At 34.9% G+C, this 26,144-nt stretch overlaps 1 protein-coding gene and 1 non-coding gene across 2 annotated transcripts; one reads left to right on the top strand and one right to left on the bottom strand.

Annotated features, from left to right (window-relative positions):
- Positions 1-15,467: 15,467 nt before the first annotated feature.
- Positions 15,468-16,079, bottom strand: LOC145106204 (uncharacterized). Its single transcript, XM_079043221.1, has one exon. It carries the CDS (start codon positions 16,077-16,079, stop codon positions 15,468-15,470), a length of 612 nt encoding a protein of 203 aa, XP_078899347.1.
- A 1,005-nt stretch (positions 16,080-17,084) lies between these two features.
- Positions 17,085-17,191, top strand: LOC145110067 (small nucleolar RNA R71). Its single transcript, XR_013709450.1, has one exon. It is a non-coding gene; the product is annotated as a small nucleolar RNA R71 (small nucleolar RNA).
- Positions 17,192-26,144: the final 8,953 nt, after the last annotated feature.

The following is a 26,144-nucleotide window of genomic DNA, read 5'->3' as shown; positions in this document are numbered from 1 at the left end:
GGTTTCTTTTTTTGACTTGCCGTCCACTTGTGTCTTAAAAAACATACCAAATATCAACTTTGAGTTTAATAAAAAATGCCAAAACCAAGCATAATAAAACAAACCACATAATCTTACGGAGAGAAAAGAATTTATACCTCATAAAAATATGAATAACAAACAATCACCGCCCAGTAGAACACAAACAGTCTCTCATACATAATACTAACATCACTGCCCAACAGAACCAACCTCCTCCTCCACCAAATCTGGAAAATCACTATACACAAAAAAACAAATATAAATTTCATTATAATTATCTGCTAAAGCATGGAGATTGCCATAATAAAGATAATATAAAGACATACAAAATATTGATCTTCTTCGTTTCTGAGTTTCTCTAACCGTGTTCTTTGTTGAAAAATAAGATATACAAACACCAAAGGACCACTAATTTCAGGGTGAGACATAACCATTTTGACCTGCAACTAAAAACGAAAACAAAAAACAAACTTATTTTATAACGATTTCAACTTGCTGGATATTCACAAAATAAAGAAAATATAAAGCTAAACTACACAGATCTGCTTCGTTTCTCGATTTCTCTAGCCATTTTTAGATTCAGAAAAAATATATATAAGCCTCATGGATCGAGAGAGGAAGAGAGATGACAGAGAGTTAAGTACACACAGAGACATGATTTAAAATAAAAAACCTTCATGTAGTGAAAGGGATGGTTTTCTTTTGTAGAGAGAGACGAAGGACAAATTGATATATGGTTCATTTGGTTAAAATCTGGGGTTTGTTGTAGGCTGCTTGATAGAAACGTCGGTTGTTGCTAGCTATTTATATCTAGGATTTGAAGAGAATTCTAATTTTGAAATTCGAAAATCCAATTTTGAAATATGATTTTGAAATTTCAATAGCCGCCTCATTTTCGTTTCCCGATCAATAAACTTGAGTGGGCCCTGAAGATAAACTGGGGGAGGAGGAGGGGGTTTTTGTAGAAAAGAGGGGTATGTATGTTGGCGGGATGTGCATCGAAGGGTTGTACCTCTTAAAGTGAATATCTTAAAATTAAGATTTGTGTGGAGTGGATAGTTGTATATATCTATATATATATATATATATATATATATATATATATATATTATATATATATATATATATATATATATATATATATATATATATATATATATATAAGACAAGTCAATCTTACTGTTAGTAGCCCTCATTCATGAAGCCGATCTATAAGGGGGGTATAAGGTTATTGCCTATAAAATGGCAAGTTAATGGGTGTCCACTCTCACCCACCACTTCCTTGGCTGGTGGAGGGTCGTTAGCCGAACGGGTAGGATAAGACATTAATTCTCATTATAAGTATAATGATAAATATAAAGTAACTAAACTGTTATTAAATTCCCAATCTTAGTTACTTTAGGAAAATGTGAAAATGGTGCTAATCCATGAAATTACACTTTGCAGCTTGTTAAGTCGTTAGTGGAGCGTGTGTTGTTAACTGGCACACTAATCTAGGACTGACAATGTGTGGCAAAGGGGAACTTGATGTTAATCATAGACCAATGGAGCGCGTGTGGTTAACCGGCACATTGGTTAGGTGATTTGTAACATCGGGTGTACCAAGCTAATTTGCATGGTTATTCACACCTTGTTTGTGATCCTCGGCATCTCAATCACAAACTTGAAGGGCACAATCGAGATTTAAACATGCCATTGAAAAGTTCAATGAATCTCAAAAGATATAGGAATTTCAATTCATTTAAAACCTAAAATTCATTTTTCGGTTTTCATGGTGGAAATTGGTAAATCGTCATTTACCTACCTTCAAATATTTTACAATTGGATTACGGCATCCCTCTTCGCAATTGTAAAATGTTGTTTTGGGTCCTAGCCTTAATATTTTGTTTTGGGTGTTATATTAAGGAATTAAATCAACTAAACTTGAATTTCTCCCCTGTAGATGTCTAGTTCAGACAACTATGGTCTTCCCGAATCTTTTGGAAAAATCTTTCCTCATGAAGATGATGTCCCACGGTTGGATCGTAGAAATGGAAATCATACTTCACTTCCTCCACCTCCTCCAATAATTCTCCCTGACCCACATGTTCGAAGACTTGAAAAGTTCAAGGTCACTCAAGCCCTATTGGCTAATAAACACCAAGATGGAAGGTCTGTGTGTGCACATGTCTTGGATATGAAGTCACACATTGACATGCTGGGAATGTTGGGTGTCATTTTTCCGAAGAAGTTGGATGTTCACTTGGTTCTTCAGTCACTTCCCGAGTCGTATAGTCAGTTTGTTAAAGACTATTATATGACAGACCGCGACGTGACCCTTATTGATCTTACCTATTTGCTTATTGTTGCTGAGTCAGCAATCATTTGGCGCAATGGTCAAGCAAATTTGATTGGAAGATCTACTTCCCAAGCTGCAATGGACATAGGCAATGACATAGATAGTCCAGAAAAGCTCCATTCTCCTATGGGAAGGGAATTGGCTATGGTCAAAAGATTTGACCATAAGAGAAAAGCCAGTTCGGAGATAGTTCCATGTGCAAATGCCAAAGAGTCCACTTGCTTCTACTGCCATTTGAAGGGACATTGGAAGCGAAGCTGCCCTGAATACCTGAAAGATCTAAGAGAAGGTAAAGTCAAAAAGGTTTGACTCTACTTTAGGTAAATCCACTATCTAACTCTATTAAGTTCCTATTTGTATATTCTTAATACATGATGTGATAAGATTACATTTTGATGTTTTGTAGGATCGAAGAAAAGAAAGGAAGCTTAAAGAAAAAACATGTTGAGTCTGATCGCGAAAAGATGGATTTCAATTGTATGGTTCGATGACCAGATTTTTGAGCTGCTGCTTAGGAGTTATGATAGATTGCTTAAAATATATAGCAACATAGTTTGCATTTGTAGTTGCATTGTAAGGAAAAGTTTTTCCGCAATTATGTCAATAAAGAAAAAGATTTATTTTATCTTATTTTATATTTCCTTGCAATGGCATATGTGAAAATTGATGTTTGTATTTTTTAGCAATATGGATTTGATTCTTTTGTTTGTCGTAGTGTCTAAATTTACCAAATAAGGAAAGATTTTCATCACCAAAGTTTCAATTAGACAGAAACTTGGGCTCATGCAACTTGTATTGTATGATGAATGAGAACCTTCATCTTTGGGAAATAGGACTAATTCCGTGTTCACATACACTTGGTTGTGCGTTGGTCAGGTCCACCACAAAGAACGATAAGACTATTCGTTATGGTTTACTAAAGTTAGTAGATATGGTTATGCTTACAAGATTAAGTATAATTCTGAGTCATTGAAAAGTTTCAATGTATAGCAGAACGAATAAGAAGAATCAAAGTCTGCAGAAAGATAAAAGTTTCTCCAATTTGAAAAGACGGAAGAGTACTTGAGTATCGTGTTTTATGATCATCTTAATGATTATGAAAACCATATCACAATTTGATCCTCCAAGGACGCCTTAGTGCATTTGTTTGTCTAAGAAGAGGAATCAGGAATTGTTAAAATGGTTAAATGAATTAAGATGAATCATACTTTGTTCCAAAATCAAATCTTAGAGTCATACTCCAAGATTGTATATTGAGTGACATATCAGCAAATGTAGAGTAAAATGTTTTCTACTCTTGAACATTTGAAATTGGTAAGTTGTAATGTTTTGGATTAAACAAATACCAACTAAGACCAATTATGAGAAGTGTTTGTCTTGATAAGAAACCGCACTAACTCTTGAATGTTTGTTTGTCAAGTAATGTTTCTTGACAAAGAGAATCTTATATGTCAAGAGGTTAGTGGGAGTCTTAAAGATCTTGAATAGTTTTAAGAACTAATCAAGAGTCAACCTTTTGTTCATTACTAGCACACGACTTGAGGTTTGTAACCTATCGTATTGACATATTCTAGTTTACGTGCCCATTCCAGTTGAAGTTGACTATGCATGTGAGTTCTATGAGTTCTCAATTGTTTGCATAACAACTTGGAAGCAATGGTAGGCCCTTGAGCTTCCAGGTGGCAAGAAGTTAAGATTGAACAAGTTCAACCATATGAGTTTGGATTTGTCACTAACTTTGTCTTAAGATTATGGTTATGACAAATTCACATGGATAGGAACACATACACCATAAAAAAAATCTAAGTGTCACAAGGTTTCTCTACAATTCATGAAAATGATTGTGTCACAACTAGCAAAATTAGGTTAAAATGTGAATTCCTGTACAATATAACCTCCTTGGGCAACCTTACAACATCTCATCTAGAGAACTTCGAAACTTTAACGTCGTTAAAAATTCTACTTTTATACATTGACATTTAGGTCGAAACAATCTCATATAAACCCGAAACTCGATCCTTAAAGCCAAATCGAAACCCATAGGAATTTTATTGGGCCAAGCCAAATGGAAACCCATGGAAATTTTATTGGGCCAACCTTGGGCCGGTTAGGGTGTAGCTAAACAAAAAAAAATGGGAGGAATTACCTAGAATTGACACCTCAATATTACATGGCATACATCCATGCAAGTAACCAACATGCATCTAGAATGAATAACTTTTGTCCATCATACTTCCAAGCACCATCCACCCTCCCTTCTCTCCTTAAAATTCGTCCATACTACCTCCCCATCACCACTCTCCTCACTTCATTCCACTCCTAATTCCCTTTCAAAACTTCAAGAAATCTCCACACTTCCTCTTGCAAATTTCGTGATCTTGGGGTGGGGTTTCAAGAGATTTGCATCAAGTATTATCATCTTGGTAAGTTTACTTCACACTTAAGTTGTGTAACTCCATTTTATGCTAAGATCTTACCTTAAAATCCACTTTATTTTCGGGTTTATGCTCTTAGAACACCAAAACAACACAAATCTCATCAAGAACTCAAGCTAGGTTCAAAGATCCTTCTTCTTCTTTATCTACATCTCAAAAATCCCCAAGGTGAGTTCATACCCCCTCGTTTTCGGTTTTATAATGTTTTTGGGGGAGGATACAAGTGCTTTTGTGTTAGATCTATGTATATGTGCATGTTTATGTTTTCATACGAGTTTTCTACAATTTTTGGCGAATTTTACAAAACTGCCTATCAGATTTGAAATAATTTCGGACCAACCTGTGAAGGTGAGCAATTTCACACTTGTTTAGAGGCCAATAAAAATTATGAGAAATATTGTGAACAAAGTAGACTAAATTTCCAAACTTCCAGAATTTACGAATCCAAATTTCGACTTATGATGATTTTTCTACAAATTTTCCAACAACTAAGTCAGAAAAGCCAAAAACCAGAAAAATGTGTATTTCACAGAAATCAAGCCAAAAATGATATTTTTGACAAAAATGGGTTTAAAATGTTATTTTTACCACAAACTAGTCATAAACACAAGTTTTGAACAAAATGGGGACTAAAGTGTTATTTTTTCTATAATTGGGCCTTAATTGCAAATTTGAGGTTTATTGGGCCAAGAACGTCATATTTACAAAAAGTGGGTTTTTTATATCAATTTTGTAAATAATCGAGCTAAAATAAACAAAACAATAACAAATGGGTTAAAAACGATATTCATATCCTTATTGGGCCTGGAAATAATATACATGTTTAGTGGGTCTTAGTGTCCTTTTTCATGCTTAATGGGCGTTACTGTCTTTTTACATGTTTAGTGGGCCTTAGTTGTCCTTTTACATGTATATTGGGCCCAGGATATACATTCATATTCCTTTTGAGCCTGGAAATAATAGATACGTATAGTGGGCCTTAGTGGTCCACTTACATGTTTATTGGGCCTGGGAATTAGTTTTATATGTTTTTCTTCTTTTTTTGCGTAAACTTTGATTAAGGATCTAGTGAGACTTTTCGTTTGGCACCATATGAGTGTACAAACGTAGCCTGTAGTTATAACCAAAGTCTCCCGGAGAGAGAGCGTGAGTTTGTGTATAGATCTATATGGGGGTGATGCCCCACACCTGAGCTGTTCGCTACAGTTATACTAGGCCAGTCTAGGGTGACAAATCATACCTTGTTCCGTCGGCGTCCCAAAGACGCAAAGACAGGCGAAATTGTCATTATTTAGTATGGTTATAACGACTCACTTAGAGGAATTAACGTTATAAGATTTACGGGAAACCACTCTATTTTCTTTTTGGATAAAACGAGAAACCTTCTTCTTGATAAAACGAAAATCTATACGCACTGGTACTCAACCACGGGGGTTGAGATTCCAGCATCATCTATCGCAGACAACATCGGGTTGTCTGGAAATCATTCTCTTTCTATTTTTGTAACCATTAACACACATGCATTAATATAAGATCGGACACAAATATTTCAAACCATTTCTTTTTAGAAAGTATCGGATATTTTTTAAAGTACTTGAACGATTCTAAACAAGTACAAAAACCATTTTTATTCAAAATTGCTTATGAACTCACCAACTTTTTAGTTGACGCTTTTCAAAACGACTTGTATTCTCAGGAATTCCAGTAGCAGGTAATAAGTTCGACTATAAGATCAAGTGCTGCGACTTCAATAAATTTTACTTCTTACTTTTGTGTAACTGATGAACAAGATTCAATATGTAAACTATGTAAGTGTGTATTTCTAATGTATGATGTTTGGTTGCTATGCTTCATTTATGTTCAATTGTTATGATACTGTACACGAAGTCATCCGCCCCCAGACGTTTCCGCCGTCCAGGTTCGGGGGTGTGACAGATTGTGAGGAAACGCTTTCATTAAGTAGATTTTAAATAGTTAGAAATTGTAATATTTGCATTATCAAATTCGATTATGACTACGGTATCCCTCTTCATAGTTCGAATTGTGAGAAATGGCAAAAGGTCTAAACAATTGAGATTTATTGTTGTAAGTTCTAAGATTGTTTAGACACACATATGAGATTTATAATAAAAGGTGTGTGAGCTTAGATAAAGGCTTATCGAAGCATCTCGTGTCAGAAATCTGAACTTTGGTAAGAAAGTCAATAAAGTATTGATTTCTAGAAGTCCAACTTATTTCTGGATTTATGTCACAGCTAGTGGGATCATAAAAGTTATGAAAGTAACAAAATAATTGTTATGGTAGTGGGAGCATAATTATTATCGTAAGTGTTGCAAGTTAGCAATGTTAATTATAGAAAAAAAAAAGTTTTCAATTTGCAAAGTTGCAGGGTTGAAAAGTTGTTTTGCTATAATTAAAGGAGAGGAACATATACTTCATTTCAATTCTAAAAAGTTTAGATTGAGATTTTAATCAAATTTAGTCAAGGATTTATATGAATACCAGGTTGAAATGCCTCAACATTGGAAATTCTATATATGGAAATATTATAGCAAAAGACTGGTCAAGTATCATGTCTTTATGTAAGACATTATGAATCGTATCCCTTATGCTTCCGGTATAGGATCGATTGCATATGCTATAATATTCATGTGTTCTAATTTTCCAAATGCCTAGGGCATTAAGAGGGAAAAAGGACTAGAACCGGATATGACTAAAGTGGTTAAACAACTGTCAAGGACAATCTAAGGTTCGCCCAGGATTGGTCGCTTAAGGATAGTTGGAAGTATAGTAATGGATGGACCATATTGACATTATTATGAATAGACAGGATTCTATTAACAATGAGTTGTCATATGGAAAATATGGAAATGTTTCCATAATGGGAGTTGGATATCAAGAATCTATGAGAAAGTTAGAAACTTTTATGCAAGAAGGATATTCAAAGGAATGTGCTTTGAATATGAGACTTCGGATCTATGGAATTGTCTTGTAACAATCTCAAATGGAAATTTTTGTAATTGAAAAAGTCTCTCTGACTTGTGTACATAAGGATCACTGCATATAAGTTTAGAATCTAACAAATTATAGTAAGTGGCAAGAACTTGGTATTCTTACACTTACAATAAGGATTTGGAATTGTGAAATGAGTATCGTTGGAAATGTTTACAATTGATCTATTTCACAAAGTAAGGAACGTAGGTAAACATAGTGTGTATGCTTGGACCATGGGATAGCTATTGTTTTAATTCAAGTATTAGTTGATAAATCGAAACATTATACAATAAATAATGTGTAATGAGTATGGTGATTAAATAAAAGGTGTTTTATACAATGAATAATGTGTAATCAGTATGGTGATTAAATATAGGAATAGTATTATTCTTGTGTTTCACTTTGCATGTTTTGACTTCCCGAATAATAAGATTATTCAAACCATCCACAGTCGATCATATTTTGGAAGTAGGTAATGAGGCTAGACTGTCATGAGTTGGCTTGTAGATTGTCTAAGGCGTCAGACATAGCAAAAATTTGCTACACCATTCATGAGTGCTCCTGAAATAAGATTTAAGTATTGGATTCAACCCGCGCTCACCTGAATTACTTCATGGAATTTATCACGATTAATTGTGAGACGATAATATCATATAATCTTCAAACCAAAATATATGAGTTGTTGACTACGAATTGGTTGTGCATTGATGGCATGAAAATGCATCAGTAACTTGATGTTATAAAACGTTTCGATGTGCATGATTTGATGAGTAGTTAGTACAAGCATATAATGTCGAAGTTTATATGTTCCTTTTATCCTAAGAGGATTAAAAGCGATATCTTGGGCCCCTGGATGATTTTGTTTTGACTATGTGTCGGGCCCGGTCAGAACTAAATTGATGTGTTCAGTTATGTTCTATGTCAGACGAATCGGAAATCGGGTAAAAAATTGCAGGACAATAAGTATGACTATGTTCCATGTATTTGTCCGCATAGATATCTTGAGAACAAAGGAATATATGATTCCAGCATCATCTATCGCAGACAATAAGTATGACTATGTTCCATGTATTTGGCTACTATCGCAGGTTTATCCAGAATTTCTCCAGAATTGCTAAGCCTCTTACGGCCCTGACTCAGAAAGGTGTAACCTTTAGTTGGGGAGAAAATCAAGACACTGCGTTCCAAACATTGAAGCGGGTCCTATGCAGCGCACCTATCTTGTCTCTTCCAGATGGGACGGAGGACTTTGTGGTCTACTGCGATGCATCCAATCAGGGGCTAGGCTGTGTGCTCATGCAGCGAGGAAAATTCATTGCATATTCCTCGAGACAGTTGAAAGCACACGAAGTCAATTATACTACTCACCATCTTGAGTTGGAAGCAGTGGTATTTGCGCTAAAAATCTTTAAACATTACCTTTACGGTACCAAGTGCACTATCTTCACCGACCATAAAAGCCTACAACATATCTTTGACCAAAAAGAACTTAATATGAGGAAACGACGATGGGTAGAGCTACTCAATGATTACGAGTGTCAAATTTGCTATCATCTTGGCAAGGCCAATGTGGTAACAAACGCCCTCAGTCGGAAAGAGTATTCAGTTCACAGAGTGATGGCACTTATAATGACCATCCATTCCCATATGTCCACACAAATCAGAGAGGCTCAGCTGGAAGCCTTGAAACCAGATAACATGATGGATGAAGGCTTGAGGGGAATGGAAAAGAACTTAGAAATCAAGGGTGACATGGTTTGTTATTTCGTGAACCGGATCTGGACACCAAGGTTCGGTGGGTACAGAGATGTGGTCATGAATGAAGCCCATAAAACTCGATATTCTGTTCACCCAGGTTCATATACATGTATGTGGATCTCAAAAAGCTATATTGGTGGCCAAACATGAAAGCAGAAATTGCTACCTTCGTGGCCAAGTGCCTGACTTGCGCCAAGGTGAAGGTGGAGTATCAAAAGCCCTCAGGTCTACTTCAACAGCCAGAACTACCTGAGTGGAAGTGGGAACGAATCACAATGGACTTCATTCCCAAACTGCCCAAGACCCCGAGTGGCCATGACACTATCTGGGTAATCGTCGACAGATTGACTAAGTCTGCCCACTTCCTGCAAATCAAAGAAACATACAAGATGGAGAGACTGACCCGAATCTACATCCAAGAGATAGTTCGACTGCGTGGTGTGCCTATGTCCATTATCTCTGATCGAGATAGCAGATCCACCTCGAGATTTTGGCAGTCTTTGTAGAAGGCTTTTGGAACTAAGCTGGATATGAGCACAACTTACCATCCACAGACCGATGGGCAGAGTGAGCGAACCATTCAAACCCTAGAAGACATGATGAGAGCGTGCGTTATCGACTTTGGTAAGTCGTGGGATACCCATTTTCCATTGGTCGAGTTCTCTTACAACAACAACTATCACACTAGCATCAAGGCTGCTCCTTTCGAAGCCCTCTATGGCCGTAAGTGCAGATCTCCTCTATGTTGGGCTGAGGTGGGTGACACGCAGCTATTCAAAGGTCAAGTCCCTGATAGCACTCTCACTGGCCGAGAAATCATTCGAGAAACCACAGAAAAGATCGTACAAATCCGAGAACGACTAAAGGCTTCAAGAGATAGACAAAAGAGCTACGCCGACAAAAGACGAAAACCTTTGGAGTTCCAGATTGATGACCGCGTCCTATTAAAGGTCTCACCCTGGAAATGCATGATACGCTTCGGAAAGCGTGGAAAGCTAAATCTAAGATACATTGGGCCTTTCAAGATCCTCTCCAGGATCGGCCCCGTAGCTTACAAACTCCGTTTACCCCAAGAGCTTAGCAACGTACATCCCGTCTTCCACGTGTCAAACCTCAAAAAGTGTCTATCCGACGAGACTCTTGTAATTCCACTCGATGAAATCGACGTCAATGTGATTTTTAACTTCGTGGAAGAGCCAGTCAAAATTATGGATATGGAAGTCAAACGAACGAAACAAAGTCGCATCCCGATAATGAAGGTTCGCTAGAATGCCAAGTGGGGACCTGAATTCACTTGGGAGCATGAAGACCAAATGAAATAGAAGTATCCACATCTTTTTCTGTAAGCCATAATTGTATTCATTTTAGAATTTCGGGACGAAATTCCCTCTATCGGGGGGATGATGTGACAACCCGAACCTTTTTCAGTCAACGAAAGTCAAATCCCGTTAAATAAAATTTCGGATTTTATTTATTTTGTCAAACTTGTAAGGGTTGAAAGCAACTTAGATCATATAAATAAAATTTATATAAGTGTCAGGTCTAAAATCGTGCGAAAAATCAAGTTTTTCTTCGAAAATTAGCCAAGTCTCGAGCAACCCAGTGTTTACGGACGCAATCGTGTTCACGACCGTAAACCGTGAAGGGCTGGGTGGACCCCACCACCGACCATGAACCCAGCCTATATATACGAGTGTTCACCCTCATTATTACTCTTCTGTATGTAAACACTACTCTCTCTCTCTCTAAAAACAACAACCGAAAACTCAAGTTTTCTCTTCATCTTTCACTCAATCCTCCCTAGAACTTGTTTTGGAGCATCAAACGTTCATCCTTTCATCAAATCAAACACCCCTCATTCTTCAGTTCACGGCCTCAAACCCTTCAAATCTTCATATTTCACCAAGAACAGGCCGTGAACCACTCAAAGACCGTAAACCCTATAAAAGAAGAGAACCGTTCACGGCTGAGAACAGTTCACGGTCGTAGTCCTTTCACGGCCGCAATCAGCCCCATCCGAAATCTTGGCTGAAAACCCACTTTTCTACCTCGATCGAGCCTTGGTAACATTCCTTAACCAAAAACAAGTGTTTTTATAACACTTTAACTAATGGATTTGCTAATTTAAATGCAAATATTTGTTTAATTATTATTAGGATTTCGTTAACTTCGCGTACAACAAACTCGAGGTTCCTCGTTTCCAAGCTCGTTGTCCGGCACATACACGCAACCAACTGTGAGTTCATACCCCTACGCTTTCTCTATTTTAACGTTTTCAAGGGGGGGGGGGGAATACAAGCCAAACACAAATTGCTTTTGTGAACTATATACACAAAATTTCAACAAGACTAAAACTTATGCAATTGATACAACCAGAAGATCACCACATTTTATAAAGTATTTAGATATTTTATCCCTTTTGGAACATGCTGAGCATAAGGGAATTTTTCAACTCATAACTATAAATTGCATAGTTTTTAGAACAATACATGAACCGAGTACTTAACACACATGCAAACTATAATAGGTATAGTTTGGGATTTCAATACACAGTTTTATCATCTCAGGATTATACATTAGCAATCATTTAAACTATGACATATATAGTTTATGGTATACATTACTACTTTCTGAATACAAGAGTATCATACTAAATAATTATTTATGTATAATTATTATTACTCTATAAAGTATACATACGATTTCAAGTACAAGAGAACGATACAAAACTACACGCAAACTAGTTAATACAGGGTTGTGAGGCACTACCTCAATTTGTACCCTTCGGGGTACGGAACTAAATCCTAACACAGTATAACCAGAGTCTCCTGGAGGGAGAGCGTGATATTTGTGAATAGATCTATTCGGGACTAACAATCCCACACCTGAACTGCTAGCTACAGTTAGGCAGGCATGCCTAGGGTGACAAATGTCATAACATCCCACACTTGAAGAACGTCGTAGGGGTCACTAGGTCATATTAAGCATGGTTATACGAACTCAGAATAGTATAAACTAATAATTTGTTTACGGAATTCATTTCTTCAATTAGTTTTATTTTCATTAATAGAACTATCATACATTACAAGTGGAGGATTCCAGGGAATTTGAATACATGGTTTTACTTTAAGTAATACAACTACTATACTTACTGGTGGCAGCCAGGGTTTCTCATACAGAACGTTCTACACAAAAGTTTTCATAAAGAAACAATACATCTGGTAGTAACCAAGCATACAAACTAACATTTTTCTTATACTACAACAGGATACAGTAACAAATATTCATAGTTAATTCTATAATTCTTTAGTTTTTGCATCTGGGTTATGTATGAAGGATATCTGATAGACTGTGGAATGTGTGGTTTCCGCCTCATTTCCTGTTCCTTGTTTGGTTGTGGGCTTAGGGCATATCCACATAATCAACTGTCTGTTCGATATTGGTTTATACGTGGCTAGGATGAACTAAGTGGTCATACAAGGAACTGGTATTATCACACTTTCACTAAGGAAAATATTGGATTTTCTTGAGAACATGTAAATATTTTATAGATCCACAGACAGGATTTCATTACAAAAACAGGCTTATGAACTCACCAGCTTTAATGCTGATACTCTTTTCAAAACCGCTTGTATTCTCAGGAAATCAGTAGACAGGTACTTGAGCAGGCTTTTGAGAAGACGGAGCTTATAGTGTCTCGTCTTTTATATACTTTTGGATATATACAAACTATGTATCAAGCAGATGTAAATATTTTACTAATTCAATGTAATGGTTGTGTTTACTTTGATTACTATGATGCAATTGTTGTGATACTATACATGACGTTCTCCACGCCTGAACGTTTCCACCGTTTTGGGTTGGGGGTGTGACAAAATTCCCCAATCCTAAATACTCTCAATCTTCATAAACACTTCCCCACTTTTTTTTAACAACACTCATTTTATGCATCCCTCCGAATATATCCTCGAAAATATTTCTTAAACTCAGGGTAATTTTTGGTTAAGCCCCCAAACATACATATAGAAAAAATAATCTAGAAAATAAAAAATTACAATAAATAGTAACTTGGCGAATTTCCTTATTCTCGAGTCTTCGATAATTTGGAGCTTTTCTTCAAGATATTTCTTGATCTTCATGGCTTTGTAGACTCTTATTCACAAACTTTTGCAACTTTTTTTTTTTTCTTTTCAATTTTTTTCTTGTTTTTCAATTTTTTTTTATTTTCTTACTATTTTCACTCAAAACTAAAAATCCTAAAAAGAAAAAACATATTCTTAAGCAATGGAACTTAAATTCAACCCTTATAGGTTAAAGGTATTAATCTAAAATGCAATGACTACATAAGCTTAAAAGGATACATTTATGGTACACGATGCTAAATATATTGTGGCCCTCAAACTAAGAAACGTCGTGTTTTTGTTCTATGATTTCACTAGGATAGGAAAGCCACAAATACACTAGATATTTTGGCTCAAATAAACATTAAAACTCGCATCAGATCGTCCCACGCAACACTAGCAACCTAGGTCTCAACACAACAATATTTTAACTAAATTCAATTTTAGATTATTGTTTCAAATCTTTCTAATAATTTTTTAAATCCTAATCATTTTTTTAAAATCAGAATGCTTTCATTCCGAAATTCAACCCCTACCCCACACTTAATTAAAGCAATCTCCCCATTGCACACTAAAACAATAAAATAACATAAATTAAAAAGGAGAAATTGGAACAGACTCCCCTGGGATAGTAGTGGTGAGATCAAATTCTGCAACTTGTGTGGTAAAGCTTGGACATCTCGTAAAATTACTAGAAACAATACTTCTGTACCTCCTTCTTATGAATGTAAATATGTCGGATCAATATAAATCAAAGAACCATCTTCAAAAAGAGTTTTGAACCTCTGCCACGATGTAGGAAAGCAAGGCCACATCGTGGTGTAGAGCAAATAGTCGTATTGATCGAGAAAAATAAGACTGACATGGCGTGGTATAGTGATGTAACGTCGTGGTGTCAGGTTAGATGCAGTCGTGATAAAATCGAAACCCATGACATGGTTATGATGGCCACGCCGTGGTGCCTTCTCAGAACGTCTTTAAGAGATAAAATAATGTATTCTTTCTTATTAATGGCTTAGGACCATTCCCGACCTTTTCTTTCTGTAAAATTCTTCAAAATTATGTGTCAATTAAGTGGGAACCCCACAGTTATTCAAAAACATGGTCTTCAATTGTAATCTTCAAGAATCTCATGGCTTCTTCATCCATTAAGCTCCTTCACTGCTTCATGAATTTTTTTTCCTTTTCATGCTACAAAATAAGATCAAAAGACTAGATAAACACATGATCATTTGGTTAACCGAGACCAAAAATAAAAACTAAAAACTAAAAAGAAAAGGAAAAGAAAATGCAAACTCTTAAAAATAGGGTTTCTTCCCGAAAAGTGATTCTTTTTTAGGGGTCGTGAGCCGGACTCCTTACCACACTACGTTGTTGCGGTTGGGAGTGGGATCTCCCTTTTCTCCTTTTTCTCTTTCCACTTACGCTTGTATGTTTGAACCCTTCGAATGTATGTTTTCTTTGAATTCTCTTTCTTCTTTTGATTATTACCTTCTTCATGTTTGCGCTTTACCCCGTTGCCTTGCTTTTTCACCTTTGCACTCTTCTAGTCATCTTCTTTAGGACCTTCCAAGTCTAACTCCATTATCACCATTGTAGACTCCTTTAATTCCCCACACATGTGCTCATCAGTTATTTCAACTTCGTCATGGAATCATCTTCCACTTCATCACTTGCCTCTTCCACTTGAGCCTTGGGTGTAGCAAATTCAATCATCTCAAATGTCATAGGAATCAAAGATATTGGTTTAGAACATTTGACATTTTCAACATGAGACTTCTCCCAAACCTTCAACTCTTCTTACGTCATCTTTTCAGTTTCAACCAGCTCACCAAAATTTTCTTCCATATCATCCATCTTTAACACTTCATCTCTTGGCTTTTCATGATTCACTTTTGGACTCATTTCGAAAGTAATTGCTTTATCTTCCACATGAAGTGTAAGTTTTGACTTATGGATGTCAAGAAGAGCTCTAGCGATACTCAAGAATGGTCTTCCTAAAATGATGGGAAGGTCTTCATCTTCCTTCATGTCGAGAACCACAAAGTCAAATGGAAAAACAAAATTTCCCACCTTTACTAAAAAATCTTTAATAATTCCATGTCGGATAGTGATTGTGTGATCCTTCATTCTAAGTGTCATCTTCGTGTCTTGGAGCCTTGGTAGACTGAGCTTCTTATAGAAAGAATATGGCATAATATTAATGCTTGCCCCCGAATCGGCAAAACCATTTATAGAAGTAGAACTGTCAAATTCACAAGGAAAATTAAGTTGGCCTGGGTCTCCCATTTTGATTGGTAACTGATTGATGACCACAGCTAAACATAACTCATTTAGCACTATGGTTGATGCCTTTTCCAACTCCTTCCAATTAGTCATAACATCTTTTGCAAACTTTGGAAGCTTAGCCATGGATTTGAGGAATGGGGCGTTTATCGAGAGTGAGAGCACATGTTCTATAAACATCTTCTATTTCGGCTCCAGAGAATGATTGAGTGCTTGAGATGGGAATGGAAAAGAAGGCTGATATGAAATAAGAGGTGAAAATCTTTTGTCCTCCTGTGACCATGACATGGTGAATCATCAGAATACGACTCACGTTTTGCTCTGTTAGCATAGGGCTTCTCTTCTTCCAAATAAGAATTTGGCTGGGTAGTAGCTATTTCATGGATCATAAATGGCTCAGAATGAATTTCTTCTTCCGTGTAAATTTCCATTACATGAGGTTGTGATTTTGGTTCTTGATTTCGAGGTGGTAATTCCTCATTAACAAGTGTTGTTAACTGTCCAATTGAGTCTCTATGTTCTTGATGGAAACTTGATGATTTCTCACATTAGCATCAGTAACATCATACCTTTTTTCAGATGCTTCCATAAACCCATGAGATACCGACTAAAATCCATCTTCTTTTCGGGTGGTTGTTGCTCTTTTTGTTAGAAACCTCGTCCAGTTTGTCTAAACTTTTCATCCTTTTGCTTCTTGTACCTTCATATGGCAACCACCCTTTTTTGGGCTTCCTCCAATCTTCATCAAATCAATAACCAATCGAGTAGCAAACTTGTGCTTTTCGATTACCATTCTCATCTAGATCACAATCCTTAGTGAAGTGTGACCCGCCATAATTTTCACACCCAACTCTTATTGCATGGATTGATTGATCCATCATTGTAATCCTCCTATCCACATTCTCTAACTTTGCTAAAACCGCATCCATGTTCTCGTTCCCTCCATCTCCTTTACCTCTAGTAACATCCTCTCGTGGGTTATGGTACTCACGTGAGTGCTTTGCAAACTCTTCAATCAACTCTTTGATAGTGGTCGGTTCCTTCTTTGTCATTGGTCCTTGGGAGTCAAGAAGTTGACTAGTTGTGACATTCACTCCATCATAGAAAATGGACACTTTTTGTTCGATATTAAGATCATGTTGAGGAAAACTTCTAAGCAAGCCCTTATATCTCTCCCATGCTTCATATAAAGATTCTCCAACCTCTTGTTGAAAATTAGCAATCTTCTTTTTGAGCTTTGAAATCTTTGAAGGTGGACTAAATTGCTCAATGAAAGCATCACAAAGATTTGTCCACGTAGTAATGGATTCGAGCGTGAGTCACTTCAACCAAACCTTGGCTTCACCGTTAAATGTTACCGGAAGCATCCTAAGTAACACAGATTCTCTTGGAACGTTAGGAACATTGAAGTAGTTTGCAATGTACTTTACTTCGTCAATATGCTTAAATGCATCTTTATACTCTTTCCCGGTGAAAGGTATGTCCTTGAGCATTGATAGAATATGCCCTTTGAGCTCAAAACTTCTTTCGGCTGGTATCTCAGGTTGTACAAGACCTGGTCCATTATCTTCACATACCCTTTTCTTGTAATCCCCCATAGTTATTCTCATGATATCCACCATCTCTTCAACCTCGCTTTTTATATGTTCGTCTGAACTTTCTTCGGTGGATGATTTTGGCTCGTATCCAATTCCCTTCTTATCAGGCGTCCTCTCGAAACTTTTAAATCATTTTTACGATTGAAAAGTGCTTATTGGCTCGTTGACTTTCTTGTTCTTCATTTTGTGAAAAGCTGATTCTGGATCTTGAAGTGGTGGAACTATTGGAGTTTTAGATCATCCGGTCATAAATTACTGCAATAAAAACAAAAAAAAAAACAAAAACGCTTAAAACAAATAAAAATTACTAAAGTAAAAATTAATTAAGACGAGACCACGTTGTGATTAATAGGACCACGACGTCGTTATTGTTCAAAAAAAACAAATGCAGAAAAATAATTTTTTGCATATTTTACCGCACAAAAAGGATCGAATAACTAAAAGCAATTAAACTATAAATCAAATAAGTCGTTCCCCAACAACAGCGACAAAAACTTGATTTGCTCAATTAATACCATTCTAGCTTTAAATTTATAACCTAACAAAGTTTTACTAACTATGCACTTATAGGAAGTGTACTAGGAAGATTACATAATAGCTCATGTAAGTCGGGTGTCGAACACAGGGAACGAAATTCAATTAAATAAAATAACTACTTCTAATTAAAGTAAGAAACAAACTATGATTTGGGGTTTTTACTAATTTTTCATGATCATAAGAAGTTACTATCAACTAACAATTAAACAATCAAATAAAACAAAGTACCTTCAAGAATTAAAAGAATACTTCTGCTTATATTCGATTTCACCTTCTCCTATGCTTGATTTCTAATGGATAGATTATATTGATTACCAATTTGTTACTAAATATTATGATCAATTATCTAGGCTTACCGATTTATGAATTACCAAGCAATAAACACACATAAGTTAAACACCAAATTGATAAGAAGCACAAATTGGACTATGAATGATAAAATTTTCTTTCCTATGATCAAGTTAAGCAACCAAGCACAATTTAAGATTATTCTCTCTAACACAGTTAAAATTACTAGCTTTAATTACTTAATCTAAGATGTGATTAATCTTAGCTCTAATTATTTAATGATCATAAATAATTTGGAGACAAATTCATGCAATTAATAAGATCAATTATCCCACAAAATCTGATTTATAAGCAATATGAACTAGAACTAAAACATACTAGGGTTTAAATTATCAAACACAAGTAAAATCAATAATAATCATCCAATAATCAAAATCAACAGATATTGATTAGGTTCACTTCAGCAAGCAGAAGTAAAAGGGTTTTAGCCTCTCATTGTAGCAGAAAAACACATAAGATCCAAGTAAATTAAGCTAGACGTAAGTAATGGTTAGCAAACCAACTAGATCAATGTAGAAATCTTCTTAATCTTCTTCAATCGTTGAGCTCCACTTGATTTTCGGTCTTCTTCTGAGTTTCCAAGGGTTTTCAGTAATAACTCTCCTTAGAAAACCGGTTGTTAGCCTCTTGATTCGACCAAATGTTCGAGATTTTATAGTTGCCAAATTTTGATCACCAAGTCGTGGTTAACCGCCACCGCGACATGGTCCTCGAGTAAATCTCGTATTCTCCAACTCAGCTTTGATGGTCGCAAATCTTCTTTTCACCACGTCGTGTTGGAGATCACCACTATGCGGTCTTTAGTTTTCATGTCTTCTTTTGTCTTATTCTTGTTCCAACTCCAGTTTTCCTGTTTCCAGCTCCTCGTATGCTTCTTTTTTATCCCAAGTAAATATTCGCTGCTACAAAAAAAAATTTAAACATAATAAGTATCTTTTGTCCCAAAAATAAATATAATTGTAGCTAAAAGTATTAGAATTATGCATTAAATATGTGGTTAAATATGCACATATCAATAACGATTATCAATTATATTCTAATATATAATTATTAGCATTATGAGATTGCTAAAAAATTACATTGACAGAAATTTTTGATCCCATCTATTACTCAGACCTCTTTTTCTTAGGTGACCTTTATAACAAAAGTTTACCGATCAAATCATCCAATGTGAGGAGAAAGTGTAATTGGCCTATAAACTGTTTATAGAAATCAGGAATACACATCGCCCATTAAAAAATAACACTAGCAGTTTAGGTGACCTTTATTGCACTAGCTTATACATGTGACATGTGAGTGTTTTTGCATTTTAATAAGGGGTCTTTTAGCGTTTTTATAATTCTTGTTTAAAATATATATGACATCATGGTTATTACATACATCCAATAAGCCATTGTATACTTTTAGTAAAATCACATTTTATTTAAATGCTTCTTTTACAAAATCCAATTTTATATAATCGACGCAGACAAATTTTGAATTTAGTATATTGTATGAAGTTTTGTAGTTTGAGCGCTAAATAAACATTTATATACATTTTAACAAAACTTTTCTTTCATTGGATAACGTTTGTAGTTTAATAAGTCTTTAAATTCTCAATTTTAAACTTATGAACTTTAATCGTCAAAATTTGTCATTATTAAAGTTTTATAAAAAAATGTTTTTATTTTAAAACCACAATTTGTTACGTCTTATGTAAAAAACAAATTTTATTAAAACTAAACTACATGTGATCATTTTATTTTTAAAATATTATCTATCATTTTAAAATCTTATTTTACAAACATGCATAATATAAACACAAAAATAAACATCACAAAGCATAAAACATATATTCATAAACCAACCATAAACTAGTGACATTGTATGAGCCATCACCAAAATGCTAATTCCATTACTAAGGGATACAAGGGACCAAAGCTTCTTATGATGTCTTTACACTCCCACTTGCTTCAACTCCTCGTAGAAAATTTTGAAATAATTTTACAAATTTTATAAAACTTAAATGAAATTAAGTGTATGAACTTTTAATCTTCAAAATGACCACCATCTTCATTTTTGTTGCATTTTTATAAAATAAATTATTCTAACTAATCTGGTACTTTTAAATTAAAAAATGAAAACGGTCTATTTAAACATTACATACCATATGAATAAATAGATATTACAACTGTTTTAACAAATCAACATAAATAACATCATAAATGGTTCATAGCTATTTTATGCACATTATATAAATACATAAAATTATATAAACACCACACTTTGTTTTTCAAAGATAAATTGTATGACCGAAAAGTTTCATATAAGCTTCTAGTCATCAAAATAACAATTATAAATATTTTAAAGTTGTCATAGAAAATATTTATGAATTTTTTTTACAAAAGGAAAACCATCCATATTTTCCATAAAGAATGATTATACCAAGTATTTTAGTAATCTAACCAAGCGTGCAAAAATGGATTTGATACGAATTGTTGAGATTTATTCAAAAATAGTCTTCAGAAAACACTAGAAACAAAAACGAAAGCATCAAAATTGTGAATAAACTTAAAACCATTTTACCCACCAATGAGCATTTTGCAAACATGGAAAGATTAAAACAACCATATAAGAAAAGAATACAACCTTTGAAGTCTTTGATTTTTTTTTGGAGGTTGGAAGTTGATGAAGAATGTAGGTGTTCCACCTTAGTAGAAACACCAACAATCACTTAACTTGATAAGATGCTAGTCTTAAGTTTTTGTAATGATAAGAATCTCTTAATGTTTAAGAAAAAACACAAGTAATGACTTAAAAAGAGATGCCAACATCAAATCTTTATCTTATATGTCTTAACTCCTTAAGAAAACTAGAGAGAATGAGTATAGAGAAAGACAGTTACATTTTTGATCATCTAAAGAAAGAAGAAGACAACTAGATTTAAGCTTCTTCTTTCAAATCATTAACATGTGGGTCTTAACACTTTACGACCCATGCTTCATGATGATGTCAAGCCTTAATTTATAAGCATGTCCCTAACATTATAATAATCCAAAGACTTTACCTTTCCCCTCTCATTGATCTGGCGGTTTATGCATAAAAAGACAAAGATTTTATAACATAATCTTTCAAGTCTTTTATAAGAAATAAACTTTATCCCTTTAGCTAAAAGACAAAAGGTCTTACTCCAAAAGTATGTACCTGATTTAATAAATCGAACCTTATGATATATTATGATACTTATATTGAAATAATACTATGTTACTAAAATAAATAATTTCCAACTAATTAAAAGAATTATATTTATTTATCAAGAATCAAATTCTTATAAATAATATATTTGCATCAAGTTGTTAGATGGACCCTATAGGATCATATATTATCTATAAAATATCATTTTGTAATTGTGAATAAACTTAAAACCATTTTACCCACCAATGAGCATTTTGCAAACATGGAAAGATTAAAACAACCATATAAGAAAAGAATACAACCTTTGAAGTCTTTGATTTTTTTTGGAGGTTGGAAGTTGATGAAGAATGTAGGTGTTCCACCTTAGTAGAAACACCAACAATCACTTAACTTGATAAGATGCTAGTCTTAAGTTTTTGTAATGATAAGAATCTCTTAATGTTTAAGAAAAAACACAAGTAATGACTTAAAAAGAGATGCCAACATCAAATCTTTATCTTATATGTCTTAACTCCTTAAGAAAACTAGAGAGAATGAGTATAGAGAAAGACAGTTACATTTTTGATCATCTAAAGAAAGAAGAAGACAACTAGATTTAAGCTTCTTCTTTCAAATCATTAACATGTGGGTCTTAACACTTTACGACTCATGCTTCATGATGATGTCAAGCCTTAATTTATAAGCATGTCCCTAACATTATAATAATCCAAAGACTTTACCTTTCCCCTCTCATTGATCTGGCGGTTTATGCATAAAAAGACAAAGATTTTATAACATAATCTTTCAAGTCTTTTATAAGAAATAAACTTTATCCCTTTAGCTAAAAGACAAAAGGTCTTACTCCAAAAGTATGTACGTGATTTAATAAATCGAACCTTATGATATATTATGATACTTATATTGAAATAATACTATGTTACTAAAATAAATAATTTCCAACTAATTAAAAGAATTATATTTATTTATCAAGAATAAAATTCTTATAAATAATATATTTGCATCAAGTTGTTAGATGGACCCTATAGGATCATATATTATCTATAAAATATCATTTTGTAATTATTCTTAAGCATATATATTGCAACGTCCAAATTTCCATAACCGTTTTTTTCATTTTTAAAGTAGTGTATACTGATAATACTCATTCCCAGTAGTAATATAAAAACTCATTTGCCCAACACTGTAAACTATAATTTCCAAAGGTAATATAAAAGTCCATTTTTATTCAATCATTTTCAAAACATAGTACTAATTATTCCAATCATAATATAAACAGAACATGCGGAAGACTAAAACATGATACCGATGCACATGTACAATCAAACCTTGATCTTCTTACGATGTGAAGAAGTACCTAAAATCATTTGTAATCAACTAGATAAGCACTAAGTTTAGTGAGTTCCCCAGAATACCATATATCATAATATATATACATGCATACAAAAATGTCTTAATGCCTTTCGCCACCTCTGCCAATAATCAATGGCTCATGACCTTTCGTTGTCCTACCAATAACATGTGTATCAGGACTGACGGCTTGTCCCCATTCTGTCATCAACATGATTCTATAAGTTTCGGTCTTGTTGTCATTCCTCCGTTAACTCCTCATACATATATATGAATGAATCATATAACCAAACCAATCATATAGAGATTATACTAGTCCGCACGTATAATCATACTCTAGTGGTTCTTAGATCCTATCATACATGATTACACATTGTAATACATAGTATAGTGAGATAACTCACTTAAAAATTTGTGACAGCCCGAAAATATTTTTGCCTTATAGCCTTGTTAAGGGTCATTCTATGGGAGTTTTAACCAAGTACACTTAAGGATTAAGTATATGAATGGGTCAACTAAAGTTCCATACCATCAAGCAAGCCATAAACCCTCAAATGAGGAGTTTACGGCCAGGACCCATGAGTTTACGGCTGTAAACTCATGGTGACCGTAAACTCCAGCCTATAAGTATGAAGCTTGGGCCATTTTCTTCACTTTTTCCATTTCCAAGGCTTGGAACTCGAAAACTCTCTCAAGTATCACAGGATCTTGCTTCAAAACCCTCAAACTGTAAGTGATTCCTTCCATCTATGTGTTTATACTTCTCTTATCCATGAATCACCATTGATTTCATCCATAGATTTCATCTTTGAGTCTAGATCTTCATCTTTCACCAAGAACTCCAAGAACACACACTTGTTCTTGGTGCCCGTGAACTCCATAAAGCCTCCCAAAGGTGATTATTCTTTCCCCTATACTTATTATCTAGTTAAAACTCATGCTTAGCACCTTGAAATCAAGCTTTTCCCAAGAACATGAGGTGTTTACGGCCAAGAGCATCTCCCTTGGCCGTAAACACTAGTTTGTAGTGCATTTGGACCTTAAACACTTCCTAAGGCATGGACAAGAACCTAGAACCCTTCCTCAATTCTTGAAAGCCCTTCAAAACACCCATATGCACAAAGTAGCATGAGTTTACGGCCGTAAACTCATGGTGGCCGTAAACTCATGGCCGTGAACTCCCTTGGTCATGCCATTTTGGCAGTAAACTCCTCTTTGTGGCCGTACACTTCCTTTAGATGAATCACACGTGATTCTAACACTTGGTCCAAGTGTTTCCTAGTCCCTAGAAGGAACTACTGTGGTTATCATTTTATTATAAGAAATAAGGGTTTTCTAAAAGGATCTTTTCATCAAATACAAAGGAACTATTACAGTGAACTCCGTGAGTACCGAGTGAATACGCAGGGGTTATATACAACGATGATCTAACAAACAATGGGATGTGTGTCTTCCGCCTCATTTCATGTTCCTTGTTTGGTTGTGGGCTTAGGGCAGATACACACAACCGATTGTTAGTTTACTCTGGGTTTTATATAACTTGTATCCATTTAATACTCATAGAAAGGACTATAGAGTCATTTCTACTTATCTTTCATCAAAGCAGGAAATATAGGATTTTCTGGAGGAACAGGCAAACTTTTCTAAAACAAGAACTTACTACAACTTACTACAACTTTCTACAAACTTTCTTACTACTTACTACATCACTAAAATCTTATGAACTCACCAGCTTAAATGCTGATCTATGCTTTCAAAATAACTTGTATTCTCAGGAGACCAGTAGACAGGTTCGCGCACTGGGATTCAGAAGATGGAGCAGTATAGCTTCATGTCTTTTTGTTATTTGCTATGTATTCTATATTATGATGTCCTCCGCCCCAGAACGTTTCCGCCGTTCCGGTTTTGGGGTGTGACAGATTGGTATCAGAGCATTGTTTATAGTGAACTAAGTATATCAACCGATAAAAGATATACAACTATAAATACAATGGGGCCGAATTGCTTTGGATAAGAATATATTTTAAATATATAATGATACCTTATAAAAGTATACATACTTGCTTATACATATATACCTACTAGAACAAGTATCACGAGAAGAACAAAACAGAAGAAGTTAAAGGTTGAACACTATGGTCAAACCTGGACAGTTATGTAATCATAGCTAGGATCAATATAGCCTGATCAACTATATTCATTCGAGATGTGACCGACATGTGTTTGGGAGTGATGTGGTGTTGCAACGGTCTTAAAACTTACCTAATACTAGTCAAGAGAATACTAGATCAAGTACATTAGAGTTAGAATACTATAGGAGTATTCTATGATACTATAACGCGATAACAACTTTAAAACAAACCAAGTAGATTACATTAAAATACTATAGGAGTATTTTAGGCACCATATAAATAACTTATGTGTTAACTTAAAAGACCCTTACGGATAGGTCTATAATCTTGCAGTGTATACTTCCAAGGTTATATATAATTCAGAATTTATAGACATAGAAATTGTGATCTACGCTTCACTACCTGTTCCTTGTTTGGTTGTGGTTTTGGAGTAGGATCACTTATTCGAAGGTCTATTTAGTCTTAAGTTAGATACAACTTGTATACATTGTGCAATTATAGGAGGACTCTGTAAGGATCACCCCCATAATGTTTCACTTAATCTCATAGATTCTTTAGTTACTTCCATTCTCGCACGACAAGCCCATGTAGATGTAACCACTTCCTCATAGTAGACAACAGAAGAGTCAGGAGGAAACGAGAGCAAGTTCATGAGGAGCTTTCAAAGAAGGATCAACCGAAGTAACCAAAACGTCTTATGTGTCACACTAATAAATAATAATCTTGTTAACTTAATGAGCGAGTGGAGACAATGCTCACATTATATGTTAGGATTATTTTCTTACATGCAGCTGGTAACAGTTATTCAGGCAACAAATATTCATTCGAGGATAGCCATTTCAAATTCATAGAGTTTATTAGGTATAGACTCTTTTATGAATTGTTTCCAGAACCCTGTGGAAGTCAGGACCCGATACACCCAGAACTAGGATAACCTTGTCTTTTCAGCTTTCCGCTTGTGTCCATTGCTTTAGACTTATTCCATCTCATCTTTGTATTCTTTTAGCAAAGATGCCTCCTCGCAGATCAAACAGACGCGCTACTCCGATAACTCC

This window comes from Lactuca virosa, chromosome 4, assembly GCF_052849685.1.
Source record: "Lactuca virosa cultivar CGN04683 chromosome 4, Lactuca_virosa_CGN04683_v6, whole genome shotgun sequence".
In the NCBI taxonomy this organism is placed as follows: domain Eukaryota; kingdom Viridiplantae; phylum Streptophyta; class Magnoliopsida; order Asterales; family Asteraceae; genus Lactuca; species Lactuca virosa.
Note: the sequence above shows the minus strand (reverse complement) of the source record. Positions and strands in the feature narration are given on the sequence as shown.

Coding starts and splice junctions, on each gene's coding strand:
- LOC145106204 (XM_079043221.1), bottom strand. CDS start 16,079: ATGGCTAAGCTTCCAAAGTTTGCAAAAGATGTTATGACTAATTGGAAG.